This window comes from Heliangelus exortis, chromosome 10 (assembly GCF_036169615.1).
Source record: "Heliangelus exortis chromosome 10, bHelExo1.hap1, whole genome shotgun sequence".
NCBI lineage: Eukaryota > Metazoa > Chordata > Aves > Apodiformes > Trochilidae > Heliangelus > Heliangelus exortis.
In genome coordinates this window covers 17,793,136-17,821,090 of record NC_092431.1, presented here as the reverse complement: position 1 = coordinate 17,821,090, position 27,955 = coordinate 17,793,136, and the positions used below count along the sequence as shown (strand labels likewise).

General features: G+C 37.8%; 1 protein-coding gene across 4 annotated transcripts; it reads right to left on the bottom strand.

Moving 5' to 3' along the window:
* Positions 1 to 170: 170 nt before the first annotated feature.
* On the bottom strand, positions 171 to 26,852 carry CLGN (calmegin). Of its 4 annotated transcripts, none has more exons than XM_071753792.1 (16): positions 26,740 to 26,852; positions 23,248 to 23,499; positions 21,410 to 21,480; positions 18,638 to 18,696; positions 16,227 to 16,368; positions 15,360 to 15,441; positions 14,194 to 14,386; positions 12,190 to 12,379; positions 11,467 to 11,580; positions 10,688 to 10,844; positions 9,267 to 9,482; positions 7,658 to 7,777; positions 7,327 to 7,471; positions 5,402 to 5,479; positions 2,941 to 3,050; positions 171 to 1,208 (listed from the first exon to the last, which is right to left on the bottom strand). In XM_071753792.1, exons 2-16 carry the CDS (start codon positions 23,407 to 23,409, stop codon positions 1,128 to 1,130), a joined length of 1,920 nt encoding a protein of 639 aa, XP_071609893.1. In that variant the 5' UTR covers positions 23,410 to 23,499; positions 26,740 to 26,852; the 3' UTR covers positions 171 to 1,127. The 4 variants fall into 4 exon arrangements, with proteins under 4 accessions (XP_071609893.1, XP_071609894.1, XP_071609895.1 ...); XM_071753793.1 differs by having other exon boundaries at positions 23,248 to 23,426; XM_071753794.1 differs by lacking the exon at positions 5,402 to 5,479.
* Positions 26,853 to 27,955: the final 1,103 nt, after the last annotated feature.

The following is a 27,955-nucleotide window of genomic DNA, read 5'->3' as shown; positions in this document are numbered from 1 at the left end:
AAATCTCTTAGGTTCCTTATAAATTAATGTATTTCTACTTGTTTTTAATACATGACTTCATTTTGCTGGCATTTTACATCCTACTAATACAGAGCTGCCAAGCAGCAAGAGGTTTCTTCTGGTGATGGTAGTTTTATTGTTTAATGTACAGCTGAACTTCTAACACAAAATTTCTTTTACCATATGCAGTTTATTTAAACTATGAGAATGCCAAGTTACATCTGTAAAAAATGCAATCCATCAAAAGTTTGTATGAATAAATTTCATGTTATGCAAGAATTATTAAATATTTTTAGGAGGCAATGTACACTTAGCAAGTATTCTATAAACAGAGGTTATACCACTCTTGGCTTGAAACATGAAAACTGTAAAAGTCTGAAAAAAAATCCTCAGTGTATCACTTCTGCAGATTTGATATCTGCTTTCAAAATTAAACCAAACCACATCATGCCCACTTGTTCTATGACCAGTCTATTTTAAAATACCTCTTAAAAATATATTACTGTAACCATTGACTAAAGGGAACAGGTGACCACCCATGTAACAATATCAACTAAAATAAATAATTTACAATAAAAATTGGTGCTAGCACTAAATCATCATACAAAACCAAATATTGCATATAGCTCTGCACAGAAAAATACCTTCTCTCATAGCAATGTCAACTGCTATAGATGCTGCATCAGTACTATCATCCTTTTTGCTGAAAAGTGTAAACAGCTAATTTTGTGCTAGAGCTGCAAAAATATTATAATTTATTCATGTTTTTAAAAAATATTTAGCACAAGTTCCTCTCCAACTAATACAAATGTCTAGGAATCTTCAAATTTTAAGAATATTCACCTTAAAATCAGTTGGCCACCTTGAAATTTCACTTTTATCCTGAATTAGAAACATCAGCTAACTCCTCACAGGTAGTATTTCTCCTTAAAAAAGCAGAATCAAGGAATTTTGGGAGGGTTAGAAGAGGTCAGAGTATTAAAATAGGAGGTTCAGTAGCAATGAGTCGTCCCCCCCCCTTTTTTTTTTCCCCAAATCTCAAAAGCTTGCATGGTGTCAGCCCCACTGAAGTGCCTACCAAAGGTTCCCATTATTTAGACCTACAAATACTTGGAGCTAGAATTAACTCAGTCCTTTCGTACTCTCCTTTTCCGCACGGATTTCACTGGACCTTCTGCAGACCCTGGCCTTTCATCAGCTTCTTTCATCTGAAAAAAATCAAAATTTTAAACCCAATTTGAATTATTGAAACTGGCATATTATTTTATTCCTCCTCCCACCCCGCCCCAGTCATATTATCAATAAATGCAGCACTTAAGGGAAGGAATTTTTTTTCCCCAATTCTAATCTAATGATAAATAAAGTGGGTAGAAGAGTTCTATATTCAGAAGGAAAGGAACAGTACCATGTGAACTAATGTCAGAAATTTGGGTTTGTCCATTTACCCAGTGGTTTAAAAAGTGACTTTTAAATTAATTTTTTATTAATTTAGCAACCTCCTTAAAGAGAATTTTACACTAATTTTAATTGCACTTCTTAAGCAAGAAGCATTCTAAATGCTGCCTTTGGAGAGCTACAAATAAAACCAAACTGTTCTTAAACCTTGTGTTCTTCTCAGATCAGCCTACAGAGCACATGAAAAGCCCTTCCAACCCAAACTCCATTCTCAGATGGAGCTCTGCTTCCTCACATCCCTGCAGCACCCAGTGGCAAGCACCTCACTCAGAAGGAGCAGCCCAGAGAATGTGGCACAACCTGAGTGGTGACGTGGAAGTGTCATCAGCTTGATGCAGGGCACATGACACCTCCCTAAGAGGTCACCAGCTAAGTCATAAAAGGAACTTGTGGGCCCTGAAAATACCCAGAGAAGAGCAATAAGCTCATTGTGATACTGTGTCATGACATAAACACAATCAGATCCTGATAATACTTTTACAAAGAGCCACAAGCATCTTAGTGGGGTCCTTGAGATTCTGTATTCCTCAGTAAATGCACAAGGAAAAAAAAAAAAAATTAACAACTTCAGGAACAAGAGGAAATGCAAATAAGGGGTGATTAATGAAGAATTTCAATGCTGAAACAATGCAACCTCATGCAAGGTACAGTTTCATAGAGGACTTCTATGCCAAAGGGGTTAATAGCACATTAAATAACTCCCCTAATCTGGGAAAAAACTCATTTTTAGAGTGACAAGCACAAGATGACCAAAAGAAATACTGTGGGTGGATCTAAAGCATTTCAGACACAACAGATTTTCTAAATGGAAGGATAATGTTGATGAGCAAGAAACACATACAAATTCTATTCTACAATGTTATTTTCTGAAAAACATAATTTATAGATTGTCTGGTGACTGGATTAATCTGCAAAAGAAAAATGAAACTGCAAATGCTGAACTCAAAACCAGTGTGGTCATTTTGCTTACAATGTTACTTTAGAATTAAAAAACAAACCAACAAACAAACAAGCAACCAAACAAAAATACAACCAAACAACAACAACATCAAAACCCTGAGAAAACGAGAGTTTAAGGTTTTTCTGGGTTTCACTGAAAGGCTATTTGGTTGTAAGCACATGCTCCATTACCTAAGTAGAACAACAAAAAACCAGACTGACACCTCCTGTAGCATCCAAAATTTCAAGACTTGCAATTCATTTAATAACTTGTTAAAAGAAATGTTTCTTGTTTAGAGACCTGCATGATCACTTCTCTACAACCACCTATACTTTACAATGAAAATAACTCACAACCAAAATTCTATGAGAGATGTTTCACAACCCTACACAGAGCATTTGGGTTTAGAGAAAACACATTCCCACCTCATGAATAGTTCTGTTGCTCAGCAAAAGAGAAAATTTGTTGTAGGTAACTGGGCTTAGGTAAAAGTACAATGTTGGACAAGGGTGTGAAGAAAATTGGGAGGAAAAAACCAAGCTTACCTCATCTTCTGAACCAGATTTATCTGACTTGTAACTTTCTTCTTGACTTCCATCTGCAACTTCATTTTCTTCTTCATGGTAAATATATTCACCACCTTCACCCTCATCTTCTGCAGAAGAAATTAAGTTTTATTTTGAAAACAGAACTGTATTAAAAATGCATTATATGCAGATACACTAGCAAGGAAATTAAGCCAATTTCAGTTTTACAACAAACTGCTTGTTTACAATTACCCATAAATACATCTCTCTGATACAGAGTAGAATTCTCATAAATCAGTAGAAATCTTTTTGATTTAATAACCAATTCTAACAGCTTCAGCCCAGTCTTTTTCAGAGTAGCCCATACCTTTTTCAGACTTGTGACTGACTGAAATGATGGCTTTAAATTGGTTTCCTTTAGAGAAGTCCTTAAAGCCAAGTACTGAGACCTGAGTCCAAAACAGGACAACTCACACATTGCAAATCTGACTAAATTCTGACTTAGATAGAAAAGCACAATATTGCAGTTACCAATCATCCACCAGGGGGGGATGCTTGCATCCTAAGGTCCCCTTTTCACAGGCAATTATTTTGGCACACACTGTTTTGGTGGAGGGATAAGCACTTCTGTGCTTACTCCTCTTTGTAAAGCTTTAAAGCAGTAAAGTGAGGGGTAGGGGAAGAGAGAGCGAAAAAAAAAAAAAAAAAGTAAATAAATAAATAAATAAAACCCCCAAAGGCACCTTTTTACTCTTCAGAATTCCTTGGATAAACTATAGGCTTAGTTAGCAACCTAGAGGTGGTTTCTACTTTCTTCCTGAGGCTCTGTCACTGCACTAAAGAGCAGTGCAGGCACCAAATATTGTGAATTCCAGGCTGCTCTCTGCTCAGCCTGGAGGTTGCCCTCTAGAGCAACTCTATATTCTGCATATTTTGTGTATATATATATTTTGCATATTTTGTATAGAAGGCCAGGCACCCAACTGTTTTGATTTCCACTTTGGGCTTCAGTACTTCCAAGCTGGCACAACCACACCTGTATTTCAGGTATCCATGCTCATTATAAGAGCCAAACTTCAGCAATCACAGCATGATTTAAAGAAATGGGATTTGGGTCTTCCTTTACTTCAAACTGAGGCCATAAAGTGAGAATTTCTAGAGACTGAATAATACCCTTTGCAATACTTTTTATTAGGAGTGAGAAATCACATCCAAATCTGACAGAAAGGATGCAGGATAGCATTTTGCACCTTAACTATCTACTAGCAGTTTATTTAAAAACATGCAGGTCTCTACATTCAGATGGTAGTCATATTTAAGATGGGACTCCCCTAATTCTTGCTGACAAAAATCTAGAAAACCTTAATTTTTTTAAATATCTGAAACTTCTGTAAAGGAGTACTAAAAGACTTGGCCTACAGTAAAGCTAAAAATTCTGCCAAACAGTTCACAGCAATGAGTGGAGCTCCAAGAAATCTGTTTTCTCATCTGTAAATATACCTGATACATGTCTACAATAATGTCTCTACTACTGTTATCAAAAGAATAATCAAAAATGACTAAAAAGTGGAGATGATAGTTTAAGATAAAGTAGACAAAGATTTCTGTTTTAAAAATAAGCCAAAGAGAAGCCTGGAAAAAATTCAAAGCCTTTGCTCATATTCTAATGAAGATACTAGAAATTTTAAATTACTCAGCACCAGCACCTTCCCTAGGTATTAATTTCAATAGAGAGGAAAAAAACCAAACTAAATAACTTCAGACAGCAGAAGTAGTAAAAACCAGAAGCAGACAACTATAGTATTTGAAATTATTAATTTTAGTCTACTATTAAACAGTATTTTGTATAAATTTCTAACTTCAGTAAGGTTCAGACTGTGCCCCTGAAATTCCATTTCTTGGCAACATTCTTTTAGTTACTGGGATATCTTTCAAGAGGGCAAGAAACAAAGCAGATAAGCAGACAGGTCAAGAACACACCATACTTCAGCACTGCTACAAAAATTCACAGAGAAAAAATTTAAAGCAGTAAATCTCAAGGACAATGCCTTTCAGGGAGCACCCTGCCAGCAACTTATTCTCACTGGAGCCACAGCCAAAGAAATCTACAAGCATTTCTGAAATGTGCTATTTTGCTATGCTTTCTCTTTTTTGTGTGGCCCCAAGATAAAATGTTGATCTCAAGCCATTCAGTAATCCACAGCTCAAATCCCACTACCTTCAACTCAACAAAGCAGCAGCAAATAACTGTAAAACAACTGTAAATTTCGAAGCCTAAGAGACCAGTAGAAAATATTTATGATTACAGATACCATATTGAGAAGATATCAAGGAAACCTGCATCCATATCTGATGGAAGCTGGCATGCACCAGCTTGAAGTTCTACCATCAACAAGTAAGCAAAGGGAATAAACTAAAAAGGTGACAAAAAACTGAGGCCATTTTCTAGTCCTGGCCCAAATTACTTCTTTCCCAGTACCTGAAGGAGAAGCCTCCCTTCCCATCTTCTCTGTATCATTTACAAGCTCTCTTTTTGTCTCCTCCATTTCTCTTCTCTCTGTGGCAAAAAGAATCAGCAGGAGGTAGAAGACAAATTGTCTAATACTTTCAGGTATGAAGAGGCAAAAGAGTGATGGAAAACAAAGGGAAGATTTCAGTCTGCAAATGAAGAAAGTGGCAGGAGGCAAAGAGAAGCAAAGTAATTCTCAAGAGAAAGAGAAACCATGAAGTCATAGGACAGCAAAGCATAATCCTTCCCTCTGAAGCCTAGAATTTACTTAAAAAACTTGGAACAGTCATAGAAAAGGTAGCTACACTAGTTTTATTCTGTGTTCAGTTTAGTAACTAAAAGCAAAGTTCTGAAATGGAACCTACTTTTTGAAATATTGTGAACAGCTGTTCCAAGTGGAATTCTTTAAAGAAGTTGTGGGAGCTTAACAGTGTTCCTCTGCACTGGACCTTATTTCTAACAGTCAAACACACAGATTAATCTATTATTAAGTGATATGTTGCAAATAAATCAATTGACTGACTTAACAGAAAAATATTGTATTCCATATATCTGGAGCAGCCTTGCAACAGTAGCAACATCAGGTACAAAACATATCTGCATCAAGACTGGATAAAAGAAAACAGAGTCTGGAAGTCAGAAGCCCAGAACAGATAGAGTAAGATCCAAAGTAAAAGGTAGGAAGATACAATGCTGAAATGCTGTGCCTACAATTTATGCTAATGTAAAAAAAAAAATATATATAGTATAAATGACATAATTAAATGCCTAGATAAGGCTCTTGAACCAGAAGGCAAATGCACCAAGTTTGGTGTGTCAAGGATTTTCCCAACAACACATTAATTCTGTTAGGACTGGCATGAGAACATCTGATGCTGAGTAAACTTTTCAAGTCACACAGGCAGAAGCCATCAACACTTGTGGAACAGAGTGCAGAGAGAGACAAAACCAGAGTTTCAGTCAGCAATACAAAGTAATGTCAGTACTAAGACAAAACCAAGCAAACCACAAACCATGAATGGCTGTTAGGTTTCTAACTTTCCATGCCAGTCACTTATCACTTCCTTTCTTCCTGCCAAGGAAGAGTGAAGTATGAGACAGATTCTTGCAGAGGTCTGAGGATTTTCTCCTAGAAGTCAAGATAATGTAAGCAAGGTCATTTGCTTTTTATCCCTGACTATGTACTCATAGAAATGCTAACAGAACATCAAAGCTGTGGTTGAACAGTACCAGTGATCTCTGATACAGTAACAAGATGATTTTATCCTTGGCTGTGGAAGTGTAACTCAACCTGAATCACAGATTTCTTCCTCAGGCAGCAGGACAGAGCTCTGCAGGCATGGAATGCATTGCTAGAAAGCAACACAAAGGAAGCAGCAGGCTTCAGTTATTTCTGGTTTACTATATTTTCAGGCTTTAGCAGAAGTTACTAAAATTAGTGTCCAACAGAATAGTTCAAGGTACAACCCTCCCACATAGGAGGAAGCAGAAAGACTTATGTTAAAGACTTCAGACTATTCCATACACACTTGAAAGACAATGTGACTTTAACCACTTCAGGTATATCTATCTGAACCATTCAAATGTGTTCAAGATATGAAATATTTTAAAGGGAGAAAATATGCATAACTATTTACAAACATAAAGGTCTGTCAGAAGCACGTCCATTTCTTAAAAGTGAAAAAATACTGAGGACTCTTACTTTCTGCTTGTATCTATCAAAGAACTATTTATTAGCCACGGATGCCACTGGCTGGAGGTTCTCAAAGAGGAAAAAGATGACTCAGAGCAAGGGAGGTTTTGCATATTCTAAGATAACTGGTTGTAATTACTGGCAATTAAATCCATCATCTAGTCATATTTAATCAAACTGCTAGCTGCCCTCCTAATCTTACCATTCTCAGCAGTATCTTCATTTTCTTTTTCTTCTTCTAATTCCATTTCATACTCTTCTAACTCATCTATCTCTTGTTTTAGTTCTCCTTTTGTAACTGCCTTAGGTCTATCAGGTTTTTTTAAGTCATAATCTTCATCTGTTTTCTACAACAAATTAAAAATCAAGTTACATTGAAAGTCAAATTAACAATGAAACAACAGCCACTGTAAGCTAAGTAATATCTATGACACATTAAAAGTGTACATTGTTGCACAGATACTAAGAGTTTTCAAATAAAGCATTAAGAGTAAAACCAAATAAAAATACAGTAAACTGTAAATTTCTCTAACCTTTGCTGGCCAGCAGAACAACACACCTAGAGCAACAGGGAGAGCTAAAGTCAAGATGTAAAGAACCCAGAGCCATGGGTGGTCTTCTGCAGCAGTCACCAGTTGACTAAACATCCCAGGCTATATTAAAAAAAAAAAGTTGTTTACATCCCTCTCAACACTTCAGTAAATTTATAATGCATACTGTATACATTTTAAGCTTTGTGTTATTGGAAGAAAACCCTTCTTTACCTTTGCTTTTGTGACTAAAGCAATACTGGATTTCAATATTAGTAAAATAACAACTTGACAGGTTGCAAAGGAGTTGCAGTTGCTAAGAAGGAACTGATTTGGTACTCCAAACATACTGTATGGCTACTACTCAATTTTATAAAGCAACACTGGAAGTCTTGGCACTCTCATGCTTTACACCCTCCCTAGATATCAGCTGTACTAATTCAGCTGAAAGCTCCCAAAGCATCATTCTTTGATGCTAACCTCAGAGCAGCAGCATCTTGTTCCTTCTGTACTACCAAATTCTCTCCTCTGACAGCCTCCTCCCAGTTCTGAAGTACCCAGTACAGGTAGGAAGGGAAGTGCCTGCTCCAGTAAGACCTCTGGGAAGTGTCCATCAGCAGCTAAGGTGGGAGGTTTAAGAGCCACAATGGAGTGAGGGGACTCAAGGGAAGATTTTTTTGCTAGTGTGGGTACAGCTCCAGACACAGGTCCACACAAAAAACCCCAAACATTTCAGAAAAGGGCAAGGCTGTGTGAGGACTGCCCTTCCTAATTGCATGGGCAGATAAACTGGTGCTACTTGCTCACCCTGTGACAAACAGCAGCTGTCAGGAACTGCCCACATTTTCCACCAAACCACCATTTCTTTCCCTCAACTGCTCTTGCCACTCAATTCAAGAAAATAGAGGACTGCTGGAAAAAGGTGTAGTGGGTGAAGGCAGCCACTAGAGGGGCTCATGATCCCGTATGTCACACAAGCTCAAGCATAGGAAAAAACGGATCCTTTTCCTAAAGCACAGGAAAAACGGATCTAGAAAAAAACTGGCCAAGTGCAGTAAAAAAAGAAAAAGAAAAAAAAAAAAAAAGTGGGTATACAAATAGAAACAAGGAGAGATGCAGCTCTAGAAATATACACACACTATTTTCAGAGCTGCATAACATACATCTAAAGTAGCCAAAGACCTAAATTAGAAAAAACGTGTGACTATTTATTCATTACTGATGGGCAGGAAATCTCTAAGGAACACAGATAACAAAGTTAGTCATAAGGGAAAAGAAATTAAGGAAAAAAAAGAGAGGTCTTTGAGAGCAAGGAACTTAGCTTCTATTTGCTGACAGGTACTCAATTTCTAGTAACACTGAACAGCAGAAGATTCAATAGCTATGAATGGAGCCAATTTCTTGCTAGATATTTAAGTAAAATGTTGAACCCTTTTCATTTCAAATTGTCTCTATCTGGGTAAAAAGCCAAGCCACAAAAAACCCACTATCATAGTTACTCAGCAAGATTATTAGTTGCAGACAAATCAATATCCTGTCAGCATTAACTAGCAGAAAATTCTTCCAACAGCACATGAGCTTTTGGTTATCAAGAACACAGTTAAGTTTATACCTCATTAGCACTTGCTACTAATTTCTTCAAGCCCCAGCCATCTGCTGCCCAACGATCTGCTACTTCTTTTTCTGAACACACAATGAAATTATCAAAGTAGATATTGGATGTCATAGACCAGAGTTCTAAGCCAATAGCACTGATAGTGGTCATCTTGAATGGGTGAGGATCTTCAAAATAATCTGGGTTTGGTATTTTCCGAGGGCTCCAGATTCCCTTTTAAGGAAAAAAAAAATGTGATCATGTTAGTTATGCATCACTAAAAACTAAAATGTGAACACAAATTTTAAAATGATTAGAATTTCTGGGCTACTTTAAGTGCATTATTAAAGAAGCCAAGCAGTAGAGTTTGACCTACTTAAAGACAGAACTGGAAATAGCCTGAAAGATTCTGGCAGATGGATCTCAATTTTCTGGCTTAAAATTAATATTTTTGTCCAGACAGGGTTAGCAGTAATAACTGACTGTACAATACAGCCCCATTTTTCCTGATGCTGGTGATTCCAAGCACAGACTTTGTAAACTTCCTAGAGTAAGCCTAGCAAACAAATTTCCTAATCCTGCAGGGAAGTCAGACATTGATATGATTTCTTCCCTTTGTCTCTTCTTATGTAATCCACAGTTTTGGCTTTTGTTCATCATTACAGCATATAAATTTTCAGAAGGGCTCTGGTCAATATTTTGTGGAATCTTCTAAGAGAAGCATCTTTTCTAAGGTGTCCTGAGGTTGCAGAACAATGCTCCATGATCTACATAGTCCCTTCCAATGGATACCTGTATATAGAAACTGACAGCTACTGGAGCACAGGTGTTAGGGAAAATTTTAGGGAAGGAAAATTTAGCCTAAAGATAGCTGTGAAAATTACAGCCAACTTTTGCTTGAAAAACAAAGGATCTCAAGTTCTAAGAAATCAGATTCAAGTACTCCCTGGCCATAATTAACACAAAGTAAATTGATATTAAAGATGCAAATGATTACCTCGTATCTGGAGGGAAATTTAGTTATCCAAAATTGATGTTTCCAATAAAATTAACTAGTAAGTCAACCTGCATACTGAAAGGTTTCACTTTTTAATAAAAACATTGTTCACTTAAAACACCCACACTTAAAACCCAAAAAAACCCAATAAATATTCTATTAAGTGATAAGCTAATTCAGAATACAGCTCTACAGAGCATATTAACTGGTAGCAGTGCAAATAATTTCAAAAACAATTTGTAGCAGACAAATGTTTTACTACAGGAAGCAGTTATATTTTCCAGTATACTTGAAGGGAAAAGAAGCAAATTAAAATAAAAAAGCTTAGTGCTTCAGCTATTCAGACTCATTCTAAAATATAAATATACTATAAAATAAAGCTAGATAAACAAACTATTTTCACTTGCCTGCTCTGTTGGATTCTGTGTAATATTGCTATTACCTGATAGTTAGGATTCTCTATCATAGGTGCCTTCCATTTCCCTTTATATTTTGGGTTATTCTTCATGGGACGCACCCAGAGCCCACACCCAGGTGCAGTCTCACACTTTGGATTTGGGATCTGAGGGGCTTCCCACTCCCCATCCATTTCTTCATCCCTACAGAAGACAAAAAAATTAAAACCAATTGATTTGAGACTGGACTGCTCTGAACACCAGCAGTCAGTCTGAAGTTAGGGTCCACACACATTTTTGCTATAGCAACCTCAATTTTGATCAGCTCACAGAATTTTACCTAGCAGTATGAGCACCCCTTTTTTTAAGGATTGTTACAGCCTCTTTTTTTTTTTTTTTTTAAAGGCCACATGCTCATAACCACCATGTTTGAATGCAGTGATATTTCTGCATCTGCAGACAGCTTGAAACACTTCTCCATAGGATGCTTAGAGACCCCTTTGTCATTATTATATGATGATTCCAAGATACCAACTTAAATTATTTCATGGTTTAACCTGTAGCAATTTATTTCAAAGGGGTCCTTCATAACCTGTTTTTGTTTATGTACTTTCAGAAAACAAAACACAACTGACATGTTAATTTTTCTCTGAAGCAGTCCCCCAAAACAACAAATATTTGGCCATACCTTGCACATTCCAACTTACTACCTGAAAAGACAACAAGATTTGGATTGACTTGTGATCCACAACTCATCATTTGTCCCAGAAAAGAGGATTATCTACAAGATGTGTTAAAAACCTGCACTTACTGATCAAGTTCTTACCAGTCCTTTGGTTTTTTTGCATTAGGGTCTGGAACATACTGGGGTTCATCATCAAGCCACCCCTCAGGCTTAACAGCATCAGAATCTTCTATTTTGGAAGGCTCATCTTCATCCCTTTAATTACAGACTTATGTTAGCAAATACAGCAGCCTGACACTGAGCATGTGGTTCTTGTTCAGAGAACAGAACAGAACTGGTATAAAAGGGACAATTTTCAAAGGTACAACAGAAATAGATACTCTGATCATGAGAATTACACATCCAATTATCTGTTTATAAATATCTGAACTATATTTACATTGTTTCAAAATACTCCTTAGCCCAGAAATTGCTGCCATCAACTGGCAGGTGTCAGTCAGGTCTTCCCAACAAATTTTTTCCCCTCTCTTCCTGAGTTGCCACATGAATAGTGGTTCACACAGAAGCAGAAATCACTGAATGGAAATTAAGACCATATGGTGAAAAAAGAAAAAATCCCTAGTCCTAAACTTGCAGGTAATTTTATTAATTAATCACACAGGGTACAAAACAGCAAAAAGCACAATTTCTGCTTTTCTTGGAAGATGAACAGATCCTTGTACCCACCTCAATTAATGTTTTCAAACTTGAGTGCTTTCAGCAGTGAAACATCTCCCAACTATCATTAGCAAAATGCAAAATAAAACCCATAAAATCTTGCTAATCATGTAAAAAGGATTGTACAGATAAAAATATTCTCCTTACCAGTCATCTGGTTTGACAGCATTTGGATCAGGTATTTTTGGTCTCTCATCCCAGTCATCAGGCTTCTTATCACTAGGATCCTCTATTTCTTTGGGAGGGTTTACTGGAGGAACCATATCCTCAAGGAGACTTCCTTTGCCAACAACTGATTGGTCAATTAACATTTCAAATGTATCATCTGGTTTTAGCACTGAATTGAAGAAATTTGTGTTAAAGAAACAGGGGAAGCATTTGTTTTACAAATATCTTTGACCAAAATCTATATAACAAGCACAGACTTAGACAAATAATGGCAAATAGGATCCTTGCTAGCAGAGGAGGGGACAGAAAACCCACCCAGGTACTGGATCTGGACACAAAATATTCAAGTTGGTACTAGGGGTAGCCAGCAGCAGGCCCCAGAAATGAATCCTCTAGCAAATTAATTTGCTGAAACACATCCAATCACATTTTTAAGAGATTTTTCAAAAACCTAACATTTGCCCAAAATTCTGCTTCATTTTTTTTAAGACAATGAAAGACAAACTTCTGCTCTAAAAGACACCTCTGCTACCAAATTACCATTTCACACCTAAAAGCATGGAAAGAGAACTGCATCAGTAACACAGGGGAGGGGTGATCAAACCAAAATTTTCTCTGATTCACATGACAACCATTTCTCTCAAATGCCAGACAGCTAGCACAGAAAGTTCTCTTCAAGTGTTGAAGTATTTTACCTCCTGTGAGCTACTGAAAAAGCAGGGTCACAGAACTGAGCAGTGTCAAGATTCATCAAAAGATGCTGTACTGACATCCCTCTCTAACACCAGTGAGCACAGTCATAAATGCTGAACAGATATATTCAAATGTCCATTCAACACCCAAGATTATTAATTCAAAGTAAATACTATTCCACTTTGATGAGTCTTATAAAAACAGGATAAAAACCAGAGTAACAGTATCACAGTAACAGTTTGATAATATCTATTGAAGCCTTTGAGCCTAAGTTTTTCAACAGTACTGAAGTATTTATTAATGGAAAAATTAATCCCCTGCATCACTTTAGACACAATGCAAAGAGCTGATCTTTAACTTATGCTTCAGTCACATAATGCATTTTTATCACAGAGCTCTGAGCCTATTTGAACAATCAGAACAGAAGAAATGTAACCAGTTTAAGTATCTTTAATCATAATTTCTAAAGAACAACCTGAGTATAGGAACATTTGCATTCCTTTACCACAGGAACAGCATTCTGTTTCATTTGTTTCTATTACCTAAAAGTGAAAGTTTCCTATGGTAATTTATTACATATGGTGCTATGGCACACTATGGTAATTTATTTTAAAGAAGAGTTAAGTTTGTCCATGGCACAGCAACAGACCATGCCTTCCATTATTATTCAGTGGAAGCTCAAAAGTGCAGCCACATTGGCTGGATTTGCAGTATGCCACAGATTAGCCTGTTCTTCTCTGAATATTTATTCTTCCTCAGAAATGAGAAAGCAGGGGGAAGAAGAACTATGAAATTAAACTTTCATCTCTCCTATACTGTTCATTTATGCAGATTTCACATGAATTAGTGTTGGTATATAGAATAAAGAATATATAGAATAAAGGTGTTGGTAACTCTTTAACATGTAGAGGAGAGTTGTGTGCAGCATGCTGCAGATAGAACTGCATTCCTGTGAACTCTGATGCCTTCCTAGAGTATACTGGACATGTGTGTGTTTTTAATATCTTTCTTAGCAATATTTTTTTCCATAACAAGTACTGAAAGTATTAATTCTTCACACTATTAACTAAAAACCAGGAGCATTTCCAAGTCACTTATGTCCTGCAGTCACACTCGTTCTTTGTATCATTTAAGCCCAGTCATTTATGACCAAATCATTGATCAACCAACCCTCAGAATTAACAGACTATTAAAAGCAAAAAAGCAGACTCAAAACACAAAGCTTCAGTGGACAGAAACACACTTTCATTCTCTCCCTTCCTAGTTAAATTGAGAAGAATTGAACAATACCAAGGGTATAGAGATGGGTCTTCTTGTCAGAATAGAATTTTTTTAGGTCAACATCAGGACGTTTTGCATGTTTTTCATCATATTCTCCTGTTTTAGGATTCTTATGTCTGAAGATAAAGTGTAGTTTGTAATCTTCTCCACATTTATCTGGTCCAAACATAATAGTATAAGGTGTTTTGTCAAAAAAGTATTCCTGTAGAAGCAAGAAAGCTGAGCATGTGTTATACTGTACATTTTATGCAATTATTTTGGGTACTTTTCCATTCTGCTGTGGCACACAGCATAGTTACCTTCACTAAAAGGTAACTGAAACTGGGAGGGTAAATCATGAAAGAAACTGAACAGTCCTCTTGAGTTGCTGGGTGCTCTCTGCTGTCAGGGAACAGACTGACTGTACAGAGCACTTTAGCCTCTTCCAGGGAAGATGAATATATTTATTTAGACCTTCCCTTTATATTAATTGGAAATGCCTGCCACAAAAACCACCACCCAAATACATACAACCTTCTGCAAACATTACACTGAAAAATAGAAAAGAACTTGCTATCCTTCTTCGTATCAATTTTATTTTCAATAAAGATAAATATCAGGATATTAAGTGTTCTTGCTCCACATGAAACAAGAACAACAAAGAACCCTGACAGAGTTACCAGATACATGGTTTTTGTCTTTGGAACATGCAGTCATATACTGCCTTATATTTTTAAGCAACTGACTGAGGGGAGAAGACCACTTAATTCCTAGAAATTTTCTACTTCAAAGATATATTCTGACATAAATGTGTATTATTTTGAACAAGTCTGTAATCACAGCCACCTTCTCATTTCCATCTCCTAAAATTCAAATTTTGAGGTTTCTTGTGTGAAATTCACAGATAACTTTAAGTTTTAGACTACCTATAAGTTTCATTAAAATAAAATAAAATTATAGCAAGAATTATATTCTCAACTATTCCACCAGTAAAAAATGCACAACACCAAATGTTTTGCCTAAATTGACCAAATCATATGTATAATTATCCCTTGACCAATCTTCTGCTTAAATATTTGGGAAGCTTTTAAAAATTTTGGGTGCATCAGTGATTAATTTTAATTGACATTTCACAAGAATAACTATACATTCCTCAAATGAACAACTGATAGCAAATATTAAGTGACAGGACATACCAGATCCAAGCCATCACTGCTGGAGAGAAGTTTAATATATGCACCACCACAGTCAATGCCTTCTTGAAAATTCACTTCATATCTAGGCAAAGAGCAAGGTGGGAAAAACACTCTAAGTATTGGACAAATAAAATCAAATTCTGATTACAAATACATTAAAATTGTGTCTTAGTCACTACTGCCACAGCACTTCTACATGACCAAAAGGTTTCAACTGCCACAAAAACTAATGCAGCAGCAATGTCACTCAAGAAACACCATGGCAGCAATTGCCACAGTTGGTATTAACAGCAAGAAAAGTTTCAGGGTGGTATCAACCAACATGCAAATATCAAAGAGAAGGAGAAATGGGCAAGAGTTCTAGAAAGTTTGTGCCTTCTTTGAAATCTCCTGTGTGATACACTGAGTTTAGCCAGAAGGATTATCTGGATATGTCTTTAAGTACAAAAAAGGAAGTTCTGATTATCAGGTAAAAGCAGTCATATTGCCATGGTTATCATCATTACTAATTACTCTAATGTGTTCAAGGATGAAGTTGCCTCTGTGGAGCTACACAGAAGTACTCTCTAAGTGGGAAATCACTGTACTCTTACTTATGATTTACATCTTTTACAGTAAGACTGAAAATCAATTAGCTTTTTCAACAATGTAGTTAAATACTAGATTTCTGTCCCAAAATATTTCAAAAGAGTCTTCTTAACAATCTTACTACACTATGAAATGATTCATATTTGCAGTTCTGAGAGCTCTGGATATGACAGGTCAATGCTACATGAAAGTAAGGATTTCTCCACACAGATTCATGTTATTTTCTGGATTTAATGATTTTAATACACATTACATAAAAAAATCTGAGGGATTACTTACTGAACAATTAAAGGTTTATCATTGAAAATAAATGCCTTTGTTAGCATAGCTGATATTGCATGATGCTTTGCCACTGACTTTAACACTAATCCTCTGTCTCCAGACATTCTGTTTTCTTTCAGTTCTTCTACTTCCCATCTTCCTAAAACACACACATTAAGTATGTCAGGCTTAAAGAAGTCACAGCCTTGTTGAAAACAAAAATTAACAGCAAGATGAATGGCCAAAGCAAGGCAGAAATCTTGACATCTCAAATTGGATCAATTAAACTTTCCCAAACAAACCACTCTGCAGCACTCAAAATACAAAAAACCCCCAACATTAATGGTACAAACCATTCTATGATTTAATGAGTTTTATCAGCCTTTAAGAAATTGGTAGATTATTAAAGAGGTAGCAACACTTTATGTATGCATAGTTTTACTAAGAAAAGCCCACTCTCCCATTTCACCAGAAAGTTACTAATTCTAGACAACCAAGATAATGCTATCTTTCAATATTTTAGTTTACCCCAATTCCTTGCTCTTCTCAAATTTACAAAAAACTACAAGAAAACTTTTACATTGTAGATCTCCTGTACCTCTAGACTGTGGTACACATGCCTAAAGGAACATAAAATGTTTCTTCAGATTGATAGAAAGGAATTAAAAAAAATTAAAAAAAAATAATAATAATTTAAAAAAATTTCAAAATGCTCTCATAAAAAGCTTTAGTCACAAGGCATTGTGAAAATAGACACCTGCACTGTTCTTCCCCTCTTGCTTATAATAGAATAGAACCTTTCAGGTCAAATCTAATCACATGGGAGATGAGGCTCTCTCCCAAGTCTTCCCCAGAGTTATCAGATTTATCTTGAAGACAAACAAGCCTACAGTGCTAAAAATAAAATATTATATAATTATAAATTCCCCAAGTTTAGGAAAAATACAGTTGACTACACAAATGGACAACATCCAAAGAACAAGACTGCTAAAAGGGCAATTGTGTTTTCTCAGCACATGATCCCAGGAATGGACATGGCACAGAAAGACTACTTTTACAATTCACTGGGGTCTTGGAAAAAAAGTCTCCTTTTGAACAAAATGAAGAAAATTTAATCAGTTCTTTAGCACGTGTTTTAGAGAAGACTCAAACAAGGAAATCCAAACAAAACAGTCATTTACTTTTATTCAATTGAAGTGCAATATGTGAAAGGTTATTAAGGAAGGGCAGATATTTATGTCAATAAATCCCTAGTTTCTTCAAGTCTGCTAAACAGGAGGGAGGAAAACTCCTCTTCAGTAGTATTTCTTCCTGGACACTAAGATCAAGTAATAATGCCAGACAAAACAAGACAAAAAAAAAAATCTAGAAAATAATTAAAAAATGTCTTTTCACCACAGACTTCATAAACATTTAATTGTCTGGGTAAGCAAGTAGGACTGTTCTGACATTCCAGCTAATTTCTTTCTAGTATGAGGCCACATAATCTGAGACATCACTTCTTACAAGCCTGTCATTTCTATGGATATGTTCTCTGCAACTCCATTAGTTTTATGAGTTATTTCTGGTAACTGCTAAACCTAAAAACAGCTGTTTGGTACTGTTTTGCACACAGAGCCCTGCATGTTACTTTTGCTTATCACATTCTATTGACATTAATTAATTTCATTTGACATTATTAGGAGGAAATACAGCAGCTTTTTCTTCTCTCCTCACTGTCTCTTGAATGAAGTAAATTCAGGTTTCAAAATTAGTGCCACAGATCACCAATCTGTCATACAGTTTAAAATTACATTCAAGCAGGCAATTCTAGGCTAGGAATTTATAAGTCAAGTGCAAAACCCAATGATAAAAGCAATAAACCAAACTTTTCCATTATTACTCCCCATATTTTTTTTTCTTACTGTAAAAATAAACTGTACAAGAACCACTGGAAAACCCTATGTTCAAATACAGAGAATTTTGAAAAGTATTTTAAATTAAAACTTCATTCAGTTTAACTTTTTTGTTTCATGGGCTAGACTGGGAGACAAATGTATAAATCAGTAAGGCAGATGCAGGAACATGGAACATTCTTTAGAAATGTGTTCAAAAACTGAAACTGAAGTGGTGAATCTCTTTGACATGATTTCAGGGAGGTAATTCTTAAGAAGCACTATTCATAAACATTAGTGAATATTCAGATGTCAGAAGGTATTCTAACATCATTCACTGCAATGGATTGTTGAGATGACAAAAAAAGATTTTCACTCCAAGGAACCCAACAAGCAACATTTCCTATCTCAATTTCAGGGTAACAGTCATTATATAAATTTCCATTTTTGACCTGTGTCATCTAGGCTTTCAGAGGTTTAGTTCAAGGGATAGTTGTCAAAGAGCAAGAGAACATCAGAGGCTACAAAGTGGAAGTAAACACTAAAACTGCTTACCATCATATTTAGAAATGTCATCATCTGTGTCTTCTTTCTTGGTTTTAGACAACACCCACCTAAAACAAAAAGTGCCCTGGTCATTGAACTATCTACTTGAAGCTGTATTGTTTGACAATCATGGGAAAACCAACTCTGACTTGAAGGCTGTGAACCTGAGATGTTTTTGACAGTCAGCATCTGAACTTTGTGTAGGTAAAAGGATGTGAAAAGAAAAATTAAAATAGATCAGCCTAATACTGCATTTCACAGTATCTCCTAAGGATGGAAATTACTACATCATTATAACTCTAAAGTAACTCAATTATTTTGATTAAACTTCAATTTTATTTAGCTGACAAGCTGAGTTTGGCAGAATTTATTTATAAATTTATTATTTATAAATTTTATAAAATTATTCTGTAAATATATTGTCACATATACACGGAAAATAACAAGGTTCAAGTCTATCATAGGGAAAATAATCACCCAAAGAAACCTTAATACTGTCTGACAGTTACAGTACACATGCACAGCAGCAGATGACAGAATGTCCAGAAGTGTCCAAATTACAAATACACAGTGAACAGATTACATATAGAGGTATCTCAACAAGGCAAACAAGCTTCTGATATTATGAACAAGGCAAATTCAGCTTAAATTGAGGTTATCAAAAAGATATGCAAATAAGAATGTGAATAAGAAGACACAGAAATCCATCCTCATCTGGTCACACAATGGTTCTAACCTGAGCCATGCACAGGAATATCTTAAGCCAACAGTGTCACTGAACTCTTCCTTGCTATCAGCTATAATACTGCATTTTCCTGATTAATTCTGTAAAGAACTATTTTCATTTCCTTCTGAACTATTCTCTGCATTAACTATTTCAGGAATACTTTACTTTTTCTGCTCAAATTTCAGTCAGATTTGTTTATTGGTAACAGAGATGCTGGAAAAGCCTCACAGTATAAATGGCCATGAATACATCTTTGGTGTACCATGAGAAAGACTATTGAGGAAATAAAACCTATCTCCAAGTCATGCAGATGACTTTCAAGGCACACTGTAAAAAAAGCTGCTCTATTCTGGTAGTTTACCTAATCAATTTATGTCTCCTCTTTTGCCACATTATAGGAAAGGAAGTCTGCTCTCTCCTACATCTTAGTTCCACACTTGGTCATTCTTATGAAAATTATGTACAGCTAGACCAAAAAAACCCCCAAATATTATAGCTAAATCTTTGAATATCAGGATTAGTAAGAAGGCAAACTGTTGTTAAAACAGATCTCATGAAGCTTGAAATTTGGATGAATTATATCATTCAAGTATCCCAGTTAAGTTTTTGCATTTCTAATCAAGGTTTGGGTGGGGCTTTTAAACAACCATTTCATTTCCATTTTGCCATTTTTTAACTTACTTACTTTCTTTCTATGTATAGTTCCAATACATAAAAAAATAAATTATGAAATAGCAATGTGAGTAATGAGAGATTAACATTTAGTATAGAATGGAGCAATTTAGAAACAATTAGAAAAAAAGATTTAATCTTACAAAATGTACTAATACCTTCTACCATGTCATTTTGTTTACAGTTTAAATCATACATCTTCAATGGACATAAATATCTCATGATGGTATAACCTCACTCCTACAGTAGCTGGATCTCAGTCTTCTCAAAGGAAGTAAAAAATAGGCAGCTTTAAGTTTTCTATCATAATGATTTTATCATTTGCATCTCCTGTCATTAAAAAACAGAGAGGTACTGTCACATTTTAAAAGCTTTTCTCACAGCAATGAAGCACTTTAACAACTCAGCACTGTCTCTTACTGAAGAAATTTCTGCTGCATTCCCAGGCTCTGCCTGCATGCACACTTAACCTGAGCCAGTGACAGTACCCTAACCTTGCCTGATTCAGAAAGTCAGTGATCATGCAGACCACATTTACATGGAAATAATGTTTTTTCCTCAATATTTCACTCCTATTGCATCTGCTCTAGAAAGAGAAGTGAAAGTCAAGGATTTTTTCAATTAAAATATAAAGTCTATTCCAGAAATAGAGAGTAATATGTTATATTCACTCTTATTGACAGGGCATTGGTGGCTGCTGACTTTAGCTCTCAATACACAGCTTTTCACTGAGCAACACATCACAGAGAAGCATTTACACCTTACACTGCCATCCTGTTGGAAGAAACTTAAAAGATCAAGACAAAGATCTTAAAAGGACAAGACAAAAATGTCTGGCCTATGAATTGTTGTGCTAAACCTCAAAAATCTCAATGTAGCAAGATCAAAATACCTAGGAACACTTCAGTAGTGTCATAAATATCTAATTCTTATTATGGGAAGCAATATGATAAACTAATAAAAATGGGCTAAAAAAGTCTTCCCCGGTTAAGTTGCATCTATAATGCTGAAGGCACTGCCTTCTTACACAGACCTAAGTGCATGTGAAGAGGAAGGAAGAGCTTGCTTCTGCAGTGTAAACAGCTGTGCACTTCACCCTGTAGCTAAACTCAAGTGGCTAAATCTTTAAATTATATTTTTTCCTCAGTGTCCGTAAACCCAAGATTTATTAAAAGCTTCCTTAAAACACAAAAAGTAATAACATACCTAAAATGTTAACTGTGCAGTGCACCATGATACACTGGAGCAAGCATTACCAGCCTTCCCAATTCTAACCCCTGCAAAAAATAATCTTTATAAAGACACCAGCAGAAAAATTAATGCATAGTAAATCCTACCACTCTAAGTTACAAACTGCAGGGAGTAAAAGTTTATAAACTCACCCAACCAATCCTCCATCAAATGTTTCTGTAAAGTACACTTCCCCAGTTGGCTTTGGAGTCTCATACACAACCTAAAAAACACACACAGATACAAACTCTAACATAAATTACAATTTTTCATTTGAAATACTCTTACTTGCAGAAGCAGTCCACCAGATTTTGTTCATTAGAAACCTCTAGCAGCATAAACCACTTTTCCCAGTTCTCCATGCCTCCATTTCTATAGTTGGGGTGCACAAGTCTAATAGAAATTTCACATCTGTGAATTTAAAAGATTTCTTCCTTTGTTCAAAGCTCATAACTGAAGTACTGTTACACATCTTATGTGTAAAAAAAACCAAAAAACCAGAAAACTTACTGAACTTGCAGAAATTCCCCACTTCCCATTTCTTTCTCTATGTGTTTTCTATTCTGTTTTCCTAACTACTTGGCACATGACAGTTAGGCTACACAGTAAAAAGTTGAAAAAATAATTTATTAATATTGCCCACATATATTATGAAGTGCAGCATAACAAATGGGGAAAGATTCTCTGGGAATAGAGGCAGTGTCAAAAGGCAGCTGTGACTGATGAAAAGAAGAAACTGTTCTAAAGCCAAAAAAATCAGCCTGACCAAGATGCTTTCTGCTTTTTTTCCTCTGGAAATGGCATGTGAGAAATTGCAACAAAAGGTTCTGTTATCTAGACTGAAGCACAGACTTGCAAAGCCTTCTGAATAACTGTCCACCACAGGCAGGGAATCTGATTTTACACTCTGGCATAGCAGAATCCTTCACTATTCTTACACATCACACACAGCAACTGGAAAACTCAGACTGGTGGGTATGATATCCTGTAGCAGGACACTCCACCTCACTGGGCCTGCCTCACCTTCCCTTCATGATCCAACTGTTCTTTGTCTCAGCTTCACTTCCCTTAACCTAGAGATGGAGTTTCCACAGAATGCAAAGGGCACAGCAGACTCTGAACAATTCTGGAAGGACTAACACAAGGCCAAGTTGGTACCTGTGGCACCACCTGCACTCCTGTGTTGATAATCACAGAGCTCAGTTTGTCTCCAGCAGGGCAAAGACCAAACAAGAATGGACAGATACAGGTTAAGAATTTGTAAAATGAGGGAAAAGGCTTCCTTACCTTTTCCTCTGTTTCCCTTTTGTTCTCCAATAGATGTTGGAGGTATGGCTAAGCAGCTAAATGACAGGAGCCAAACACTTGATTCTATAAAAGGCTAATCCCATCTTTTAACTGGTGAGAATCCTGTACACTTTCCCTAGGTGTGCTGGACCTTCTCCCTCCAGTGGGGACATCTGCTTGAGTGATTGCTCCTGACAAGGAGGAAAAGGGATACCTGGCCATAGCCACTGAAGGGTAAGAAATCTCTATATATGAATTCTTTAAGTCTTTAGGATCCTTAGCAAACCACAGTCATTGTATTACCATACTGCCTATAGGTATTACCTTAATCATTGTTCTGCAACTAGTGTAAGAGCTACTGCTAAGTAAACTGCTAGCACGCAGACAGGTAGCCTTGTGTAACAGTTACCCAGATGTTTGATTACTTGTATATTTTATTACCTTCTTGTTTATTAACACCTTATTCTGCTAACCTAATACCCTAACACTCATATAATCCAATTTATACCTTCTTTAGGCTAGCTTTTAAGATCCCATTTTGTTTACAATATGCTATCTTGTCCCACCTGGGACACACCCACTTGGTTGCCAAGTGTGTTAACTTGCTTTTTTAAAAATGCATTTGTCAACCAATTTCTCTACTGGTTGTAACTGCCCATCTTATAGCTAAAAAAGCTTTAACTAAATACTTCTGTAATCTTACCTGTAAGGAAGATTTATCTCTGTCAACATCAGCTTCTTGAGACTGCTTGTCAAAATCCTCCACTTCAACATCTGCTTCTGGAGTTTCTTTGTCTTCAATTTCTGCAGTCACTGAGCTCATTATCAGGACACCCAAGCACAGCCAGTCCCACTGGAAGAGCATCCTGGTTATCTGAAGAACTGAAAGTTTTCAATTTTAAATATTGTTGCAAGGATATTATCAATACTACTTCAATTTTAACCCAGACTTTATCTACAAGAAAGAAAAAAAAACACATTACAATAAAAAAGATCATAAATTATTGTCAGCATAGTATTATGGGAAATTCTGTATCTTAATTTGAAAAAGTTGTCACTAGACAGCCCTCCTTCAGACTTTTTCCCCTTCCTGTTGTCCTTATGGAATATGCATGTAGCCTGTTCCCTTATCTTGCCAGGCCACAAATAATCCAGCAAGAGTCTGACTGCAGTATACATGCTTTTCTAAGCACTAAGTATGACTGCTTTTGTTATCTTATTCCTTAACAACCTGAACAAATACTCAAATTGAAACAGTCTCTACAGTGTAGAGAGTTAAAAATGTTAAAAAATTAAAAAGTTAAAAAATTTCCTACCCATACCTTCTAGGACTCCATAGCTCTTAGCTAAAGTGCCATATATTATTCAGGTACCAGATTTGCTTTTTAACATAAAACTTGCCTGCCTTACTTTAGCTAGTTTGTCATGCATGTCCTTCTCTTCTATAGTAGCTGAAGAAAGAGATAAATCTTACAGTGGCCATACATTTCAGCAGCATTTTCTGTACAATCCAAAATGTCTTTCACATCCAAAATGCCTTTCACTTATGTAGCTGCAATTCTACTGTAATTAGCCCCATTCACTTTTGTTCCACACATTGACTGGCAAGGGCATCCATGAAATCAGCCTAATCCTTCCCCTTTCAAAACTCCTGATGCTTTTCACTTCAGTCATGCCCAGTCTTCTCACCACTTCTTGATTCTAGCCTAAGACATTCTTAATTTTAGTCAGTTTTTAATTATATCTCTGACTTTTCCCTTTAAGAAGGCACACTTTTCCATCTTTTGATACACTTATCCCAGAAACACTGAAATACTTTTATCAAGAACAACTACAGTTATCACCCAACAGCCAGGCAAAGATTTTTTAAACAAAACCTTCACATCTTTCACTTTGGTGAACTCTGCCAGCATTACATTTTTTAAATGCAAAATAAATCTTTCAACCAAGTCAAACAGTTTCTGGCCTCTAAACAGAATTTCACATTACACATTCAATTGTCTTTCAAACCTACTGAACTTTCCTAATTAACACAAAGACCTGTAAAATCTGCTCTTATTCTTTCCTTAAGGTGACCATCAACACAAGCCAAAAGGATCCCCACTCTTAAAAGTTATCTCACACAATGGCAATCACACAAACCACAGAACAAGTTTACTTGTCTTGTCCCAAACATCAAAGACAAAACCAGCTTTCAGAGAGCTACAGCAAATGGGTAATTGCAAAACCACACATCTTGACAGTGGTTTCAACTGGGAATGTGATACAGCTATAGTGTGACCCAGGAGAGAACTGGATCAGCTCTTCAGTTTGAAAAGCTGTCATCAAATAAGTTCAGTCCCAGAAATGTATCCAATAATTACACCTCCAAAGAAGGATTCCCCATTATACATTTTAGGATGTGCAGCTTAGATAAACACATTGCCAATTCTGTCAACAATTAGACCAGTAATTTTAAACTTATTTTTTGCATAGCTTGGTCACTCTTTACCAGGGGAACACAGGTAACTTCAGCACATCTACACCCAAGAACAAACAGTTGAGCAAGCAGTACTATTGTGAAGCATGCTCTTGGGACTAGCAACAGTGCTGCAACATCAGCATAATATTGCACCTAAAGTAACGAGCCAGTTTCTGACATATTTAGGAGAGACAACAGTCATAAACTGAAAGAATATTCCACCTGGATATGAAAATATTTCACCCCAAGAGGGCAGACAAGCAGTGGTACCAGCTGCATCATCTCAGTCCTTGAGGTTTTCCAAGACAGTGGATAAAGCTCTGAGCAACCTGGGCTGACCCTGCTGTAATGAGCATCTTGGAGTAGAGACCTCCTGGGGTCTCTTCCCACCTGAAAAAGCTGTTTTCTACACATGGTTTTAAGTATGTCAGTCTTCAGACCTCTGCACTATAGTCTTTTGCATGTTCTGCACCAGGTTTCAACTCAATGGCACTGCTACTTCATTCTCTACAGAACTAAAGAGAGGACAGGATCTTCTACATTATTACTAACTTCTCCTTGAGCTGTGAAGAAGAACCCACCTCCTTCATGAAACACTCAGAATATTGCATTTTCAAGCAGAAAGAGAGCAAGACTGCCACGGACAGCCTTCCTCACTCAGAGATCTAAAGCTCCACAACAACATACAGGTTTTCCTAGGGCCAAATACCAATTCTCTCCAGGGAAACACCAAGCGGTGCTTTTCTTCCACTCCACTTCCCATCCACAACCACGTGCTGCCTTATTCTCCCCACATGTAGCTGCATCAACTTGACCACGGGCAGCATCCACCTGAAACTGCTCCATGAAAAGCGTCCTGGAGGTTCTTACATAACTTTTACTCTTTCCTTTATTTTGAGTGAAAATTGTCCTTTCCTAAAGTGTTACAAACGTTGTACTAAAATGTGTGAATCAGCAATTCCTTAAGCTGCGATGCTGTACTCGTCCAAGTGCCTTCTCCAGCCCTGTTCCTACTCTACAGACAGCTTGAGTAAAACATCAAGGAAAATGATTTTTTTTTTTTCCAATGAATAAGACGCAAGCGGCATCTGGGTCTTGACACACGAACCCGCTTCCCTTTGACACGGGGGGCGGCTTCTCAGAGGACCACGGAGGGAGAAAAACACCCGCAGGAGCCGCAGCAGGGCCGGCAGACACGGGGGCCGCGCTCCTCCTGCCAGGCGGCTCTGCTCAGACACGAAGCCGGGCTCGAAACCCGCCAAATCCCCTCCTAAACCCCACTTAGGAGGCCGGGGAGGGGCGGCCGGGCCGGGGTTACCTCAGCCCAGGCGGCCGCTTCCCGCCGCGGGCAGCCTAACGGTCAGTAACGGCCGGGGGGCGAGGGGGGGGGGGGGGGGAGAGGGAAAGAAGGAAGGAAAAAAAGGCAGGAAAAAAGAAATAAAGAAATCCGCTGATCTCCTCCTCCTCTCGCCACACACAGGGTGCGGGCGGGCACTTCACCCTCGCACCTGCGGAGAGAGCTCGGGCGCTGCAGGGCAGGGGACTCACGCACACCGCCCGCCCATTCTCCTCACTCCGACGCTGGCCCGGGCGGCCGCCGCTAAACCCCCTCCCTCCCCCCTCCCATCCCGGTTATCAAACAGCACAGCACAGAGAGCATCCCACCGCATCCTATTCCATCCCCTCCCGCACCCCCGGGCCCCGCACACCGCCTCCCCGCAGCACCGGGATTACCGGGGGAAGGGCTCCTCCGCGCACCGTTATCCCGGCCCCGCCGCTCTCCTCAGAGGCATCACCAGCTGCGCATGCGCGCTGCCACCGCCGCGGCTCCCGGGGGTGCGGGAGCAGAGGAGCAGGTGCCGCCGCGCGGCTGTAGCCAATCAGAGAGCAGCAGGCACGGCCCTGCCCAATCCTACGCGGTGCCTATGGGCGGGGCCGGCGGGCAGGTAAGCCCAGCCAATGGGAGGCGTCCCCCGCAAGGCAAGAGCCAATCGGGGCTCGTCCCGCCGATCCTGCGGCAACCCCTTCCCGTGGTGCATCGCGGCTGCGCCCTCAGAACGCCGTGAGGCGGCGGGGAGGGTGAAGGGGGATGTGTGTGAGGTTGGGTGAAGAGACGTAATTAGGAGGTGGGATTAAGGGCTTTCTTAATTAATGAAAGTAAAAAAAAATATAAGAAATCGGTAAGAGGAAGCCCATAATTGCAGTTTTTAGTGATGACAAATATTAGCATTCCTCTTATAAAAGTCCCTCAACAAGATGAGCAGAGATGCTATTCAGAGAAATGAATAACCAGTGAAAATCAAGATGGGTTTAATAAACCATTATTAATATAGAATTGGCTTGGAAAATGTGCTTTATTCCCACACGGGTGTTTAACCTGATGGGGTACAAGTACAATGAGCGGTCTGTGTTTCCAAGATTGTTTCAAACCACTTAAAAGTACCCAAGTAAAATTTCCTGTTGAAGGTGAAACATGGAACATCAAACTCCTTTCATTGTTTGAGTTAAAAAACAGTGTCAGTAAGCCAAGCTCACAGGGACAACGCCTAAAATACAAAACCCCATCATGTTAGAGGATGCTCCTTCTTCCCCAAATCTCTTACCTGAACTGAAGCTTCTCTGTAGCCCTGGAAGCAGCCTTAGAGCCTCGGTGTGCAGAAGATTATTTGATGTTAAACCACAGGCAGGAACTTGCTTTCAGGGTAAAAAGGAAGGTACAGGTGTTCTGTCATGCCCTTTGCCTAGTGGGAGCAAACCCACTCATCCACTTCCCAGTGGAGAGGGTTGATCTGGTTTGGGCCAGGACAAAGGTGATTTTCTGTCTTGTGCTTTTGCTTTCAGCTCAGTCTCTTGTAAGCAGCTGCACTTGCTGGAATGAACAGCAAGTTTCTCAGTCAGTGGCTGCTGCTGGGACTGATAACTCCATGGTTATAGGTGCAGCCAGAGCCTG

Bases quoted from the DNA above. Each gene is read 5' to 3' on its own strand.
- CLGN (XM_071753792.1), bottom strand. From the start codon at position 23,409: ATGCTCTTCCAGTGGGACTGGCTGTGCTTGGGTGTCCTGATAATGAGC. The intron at 15,442-16,226 runs GTAAGTAATCCC...CTCTTTGCCTAG, and splicing joins GATAAACCTTTAATTGTTCA to ATATGAAGTGAATTTTCAAG. The intron at 7,472-7,657 runs GTTAGAGAAATT...AATTTGTTGTAG, and splicing joins TGTTCTGCTGGCCAGCAAAG to AAAACAGATGAAGATTATGA.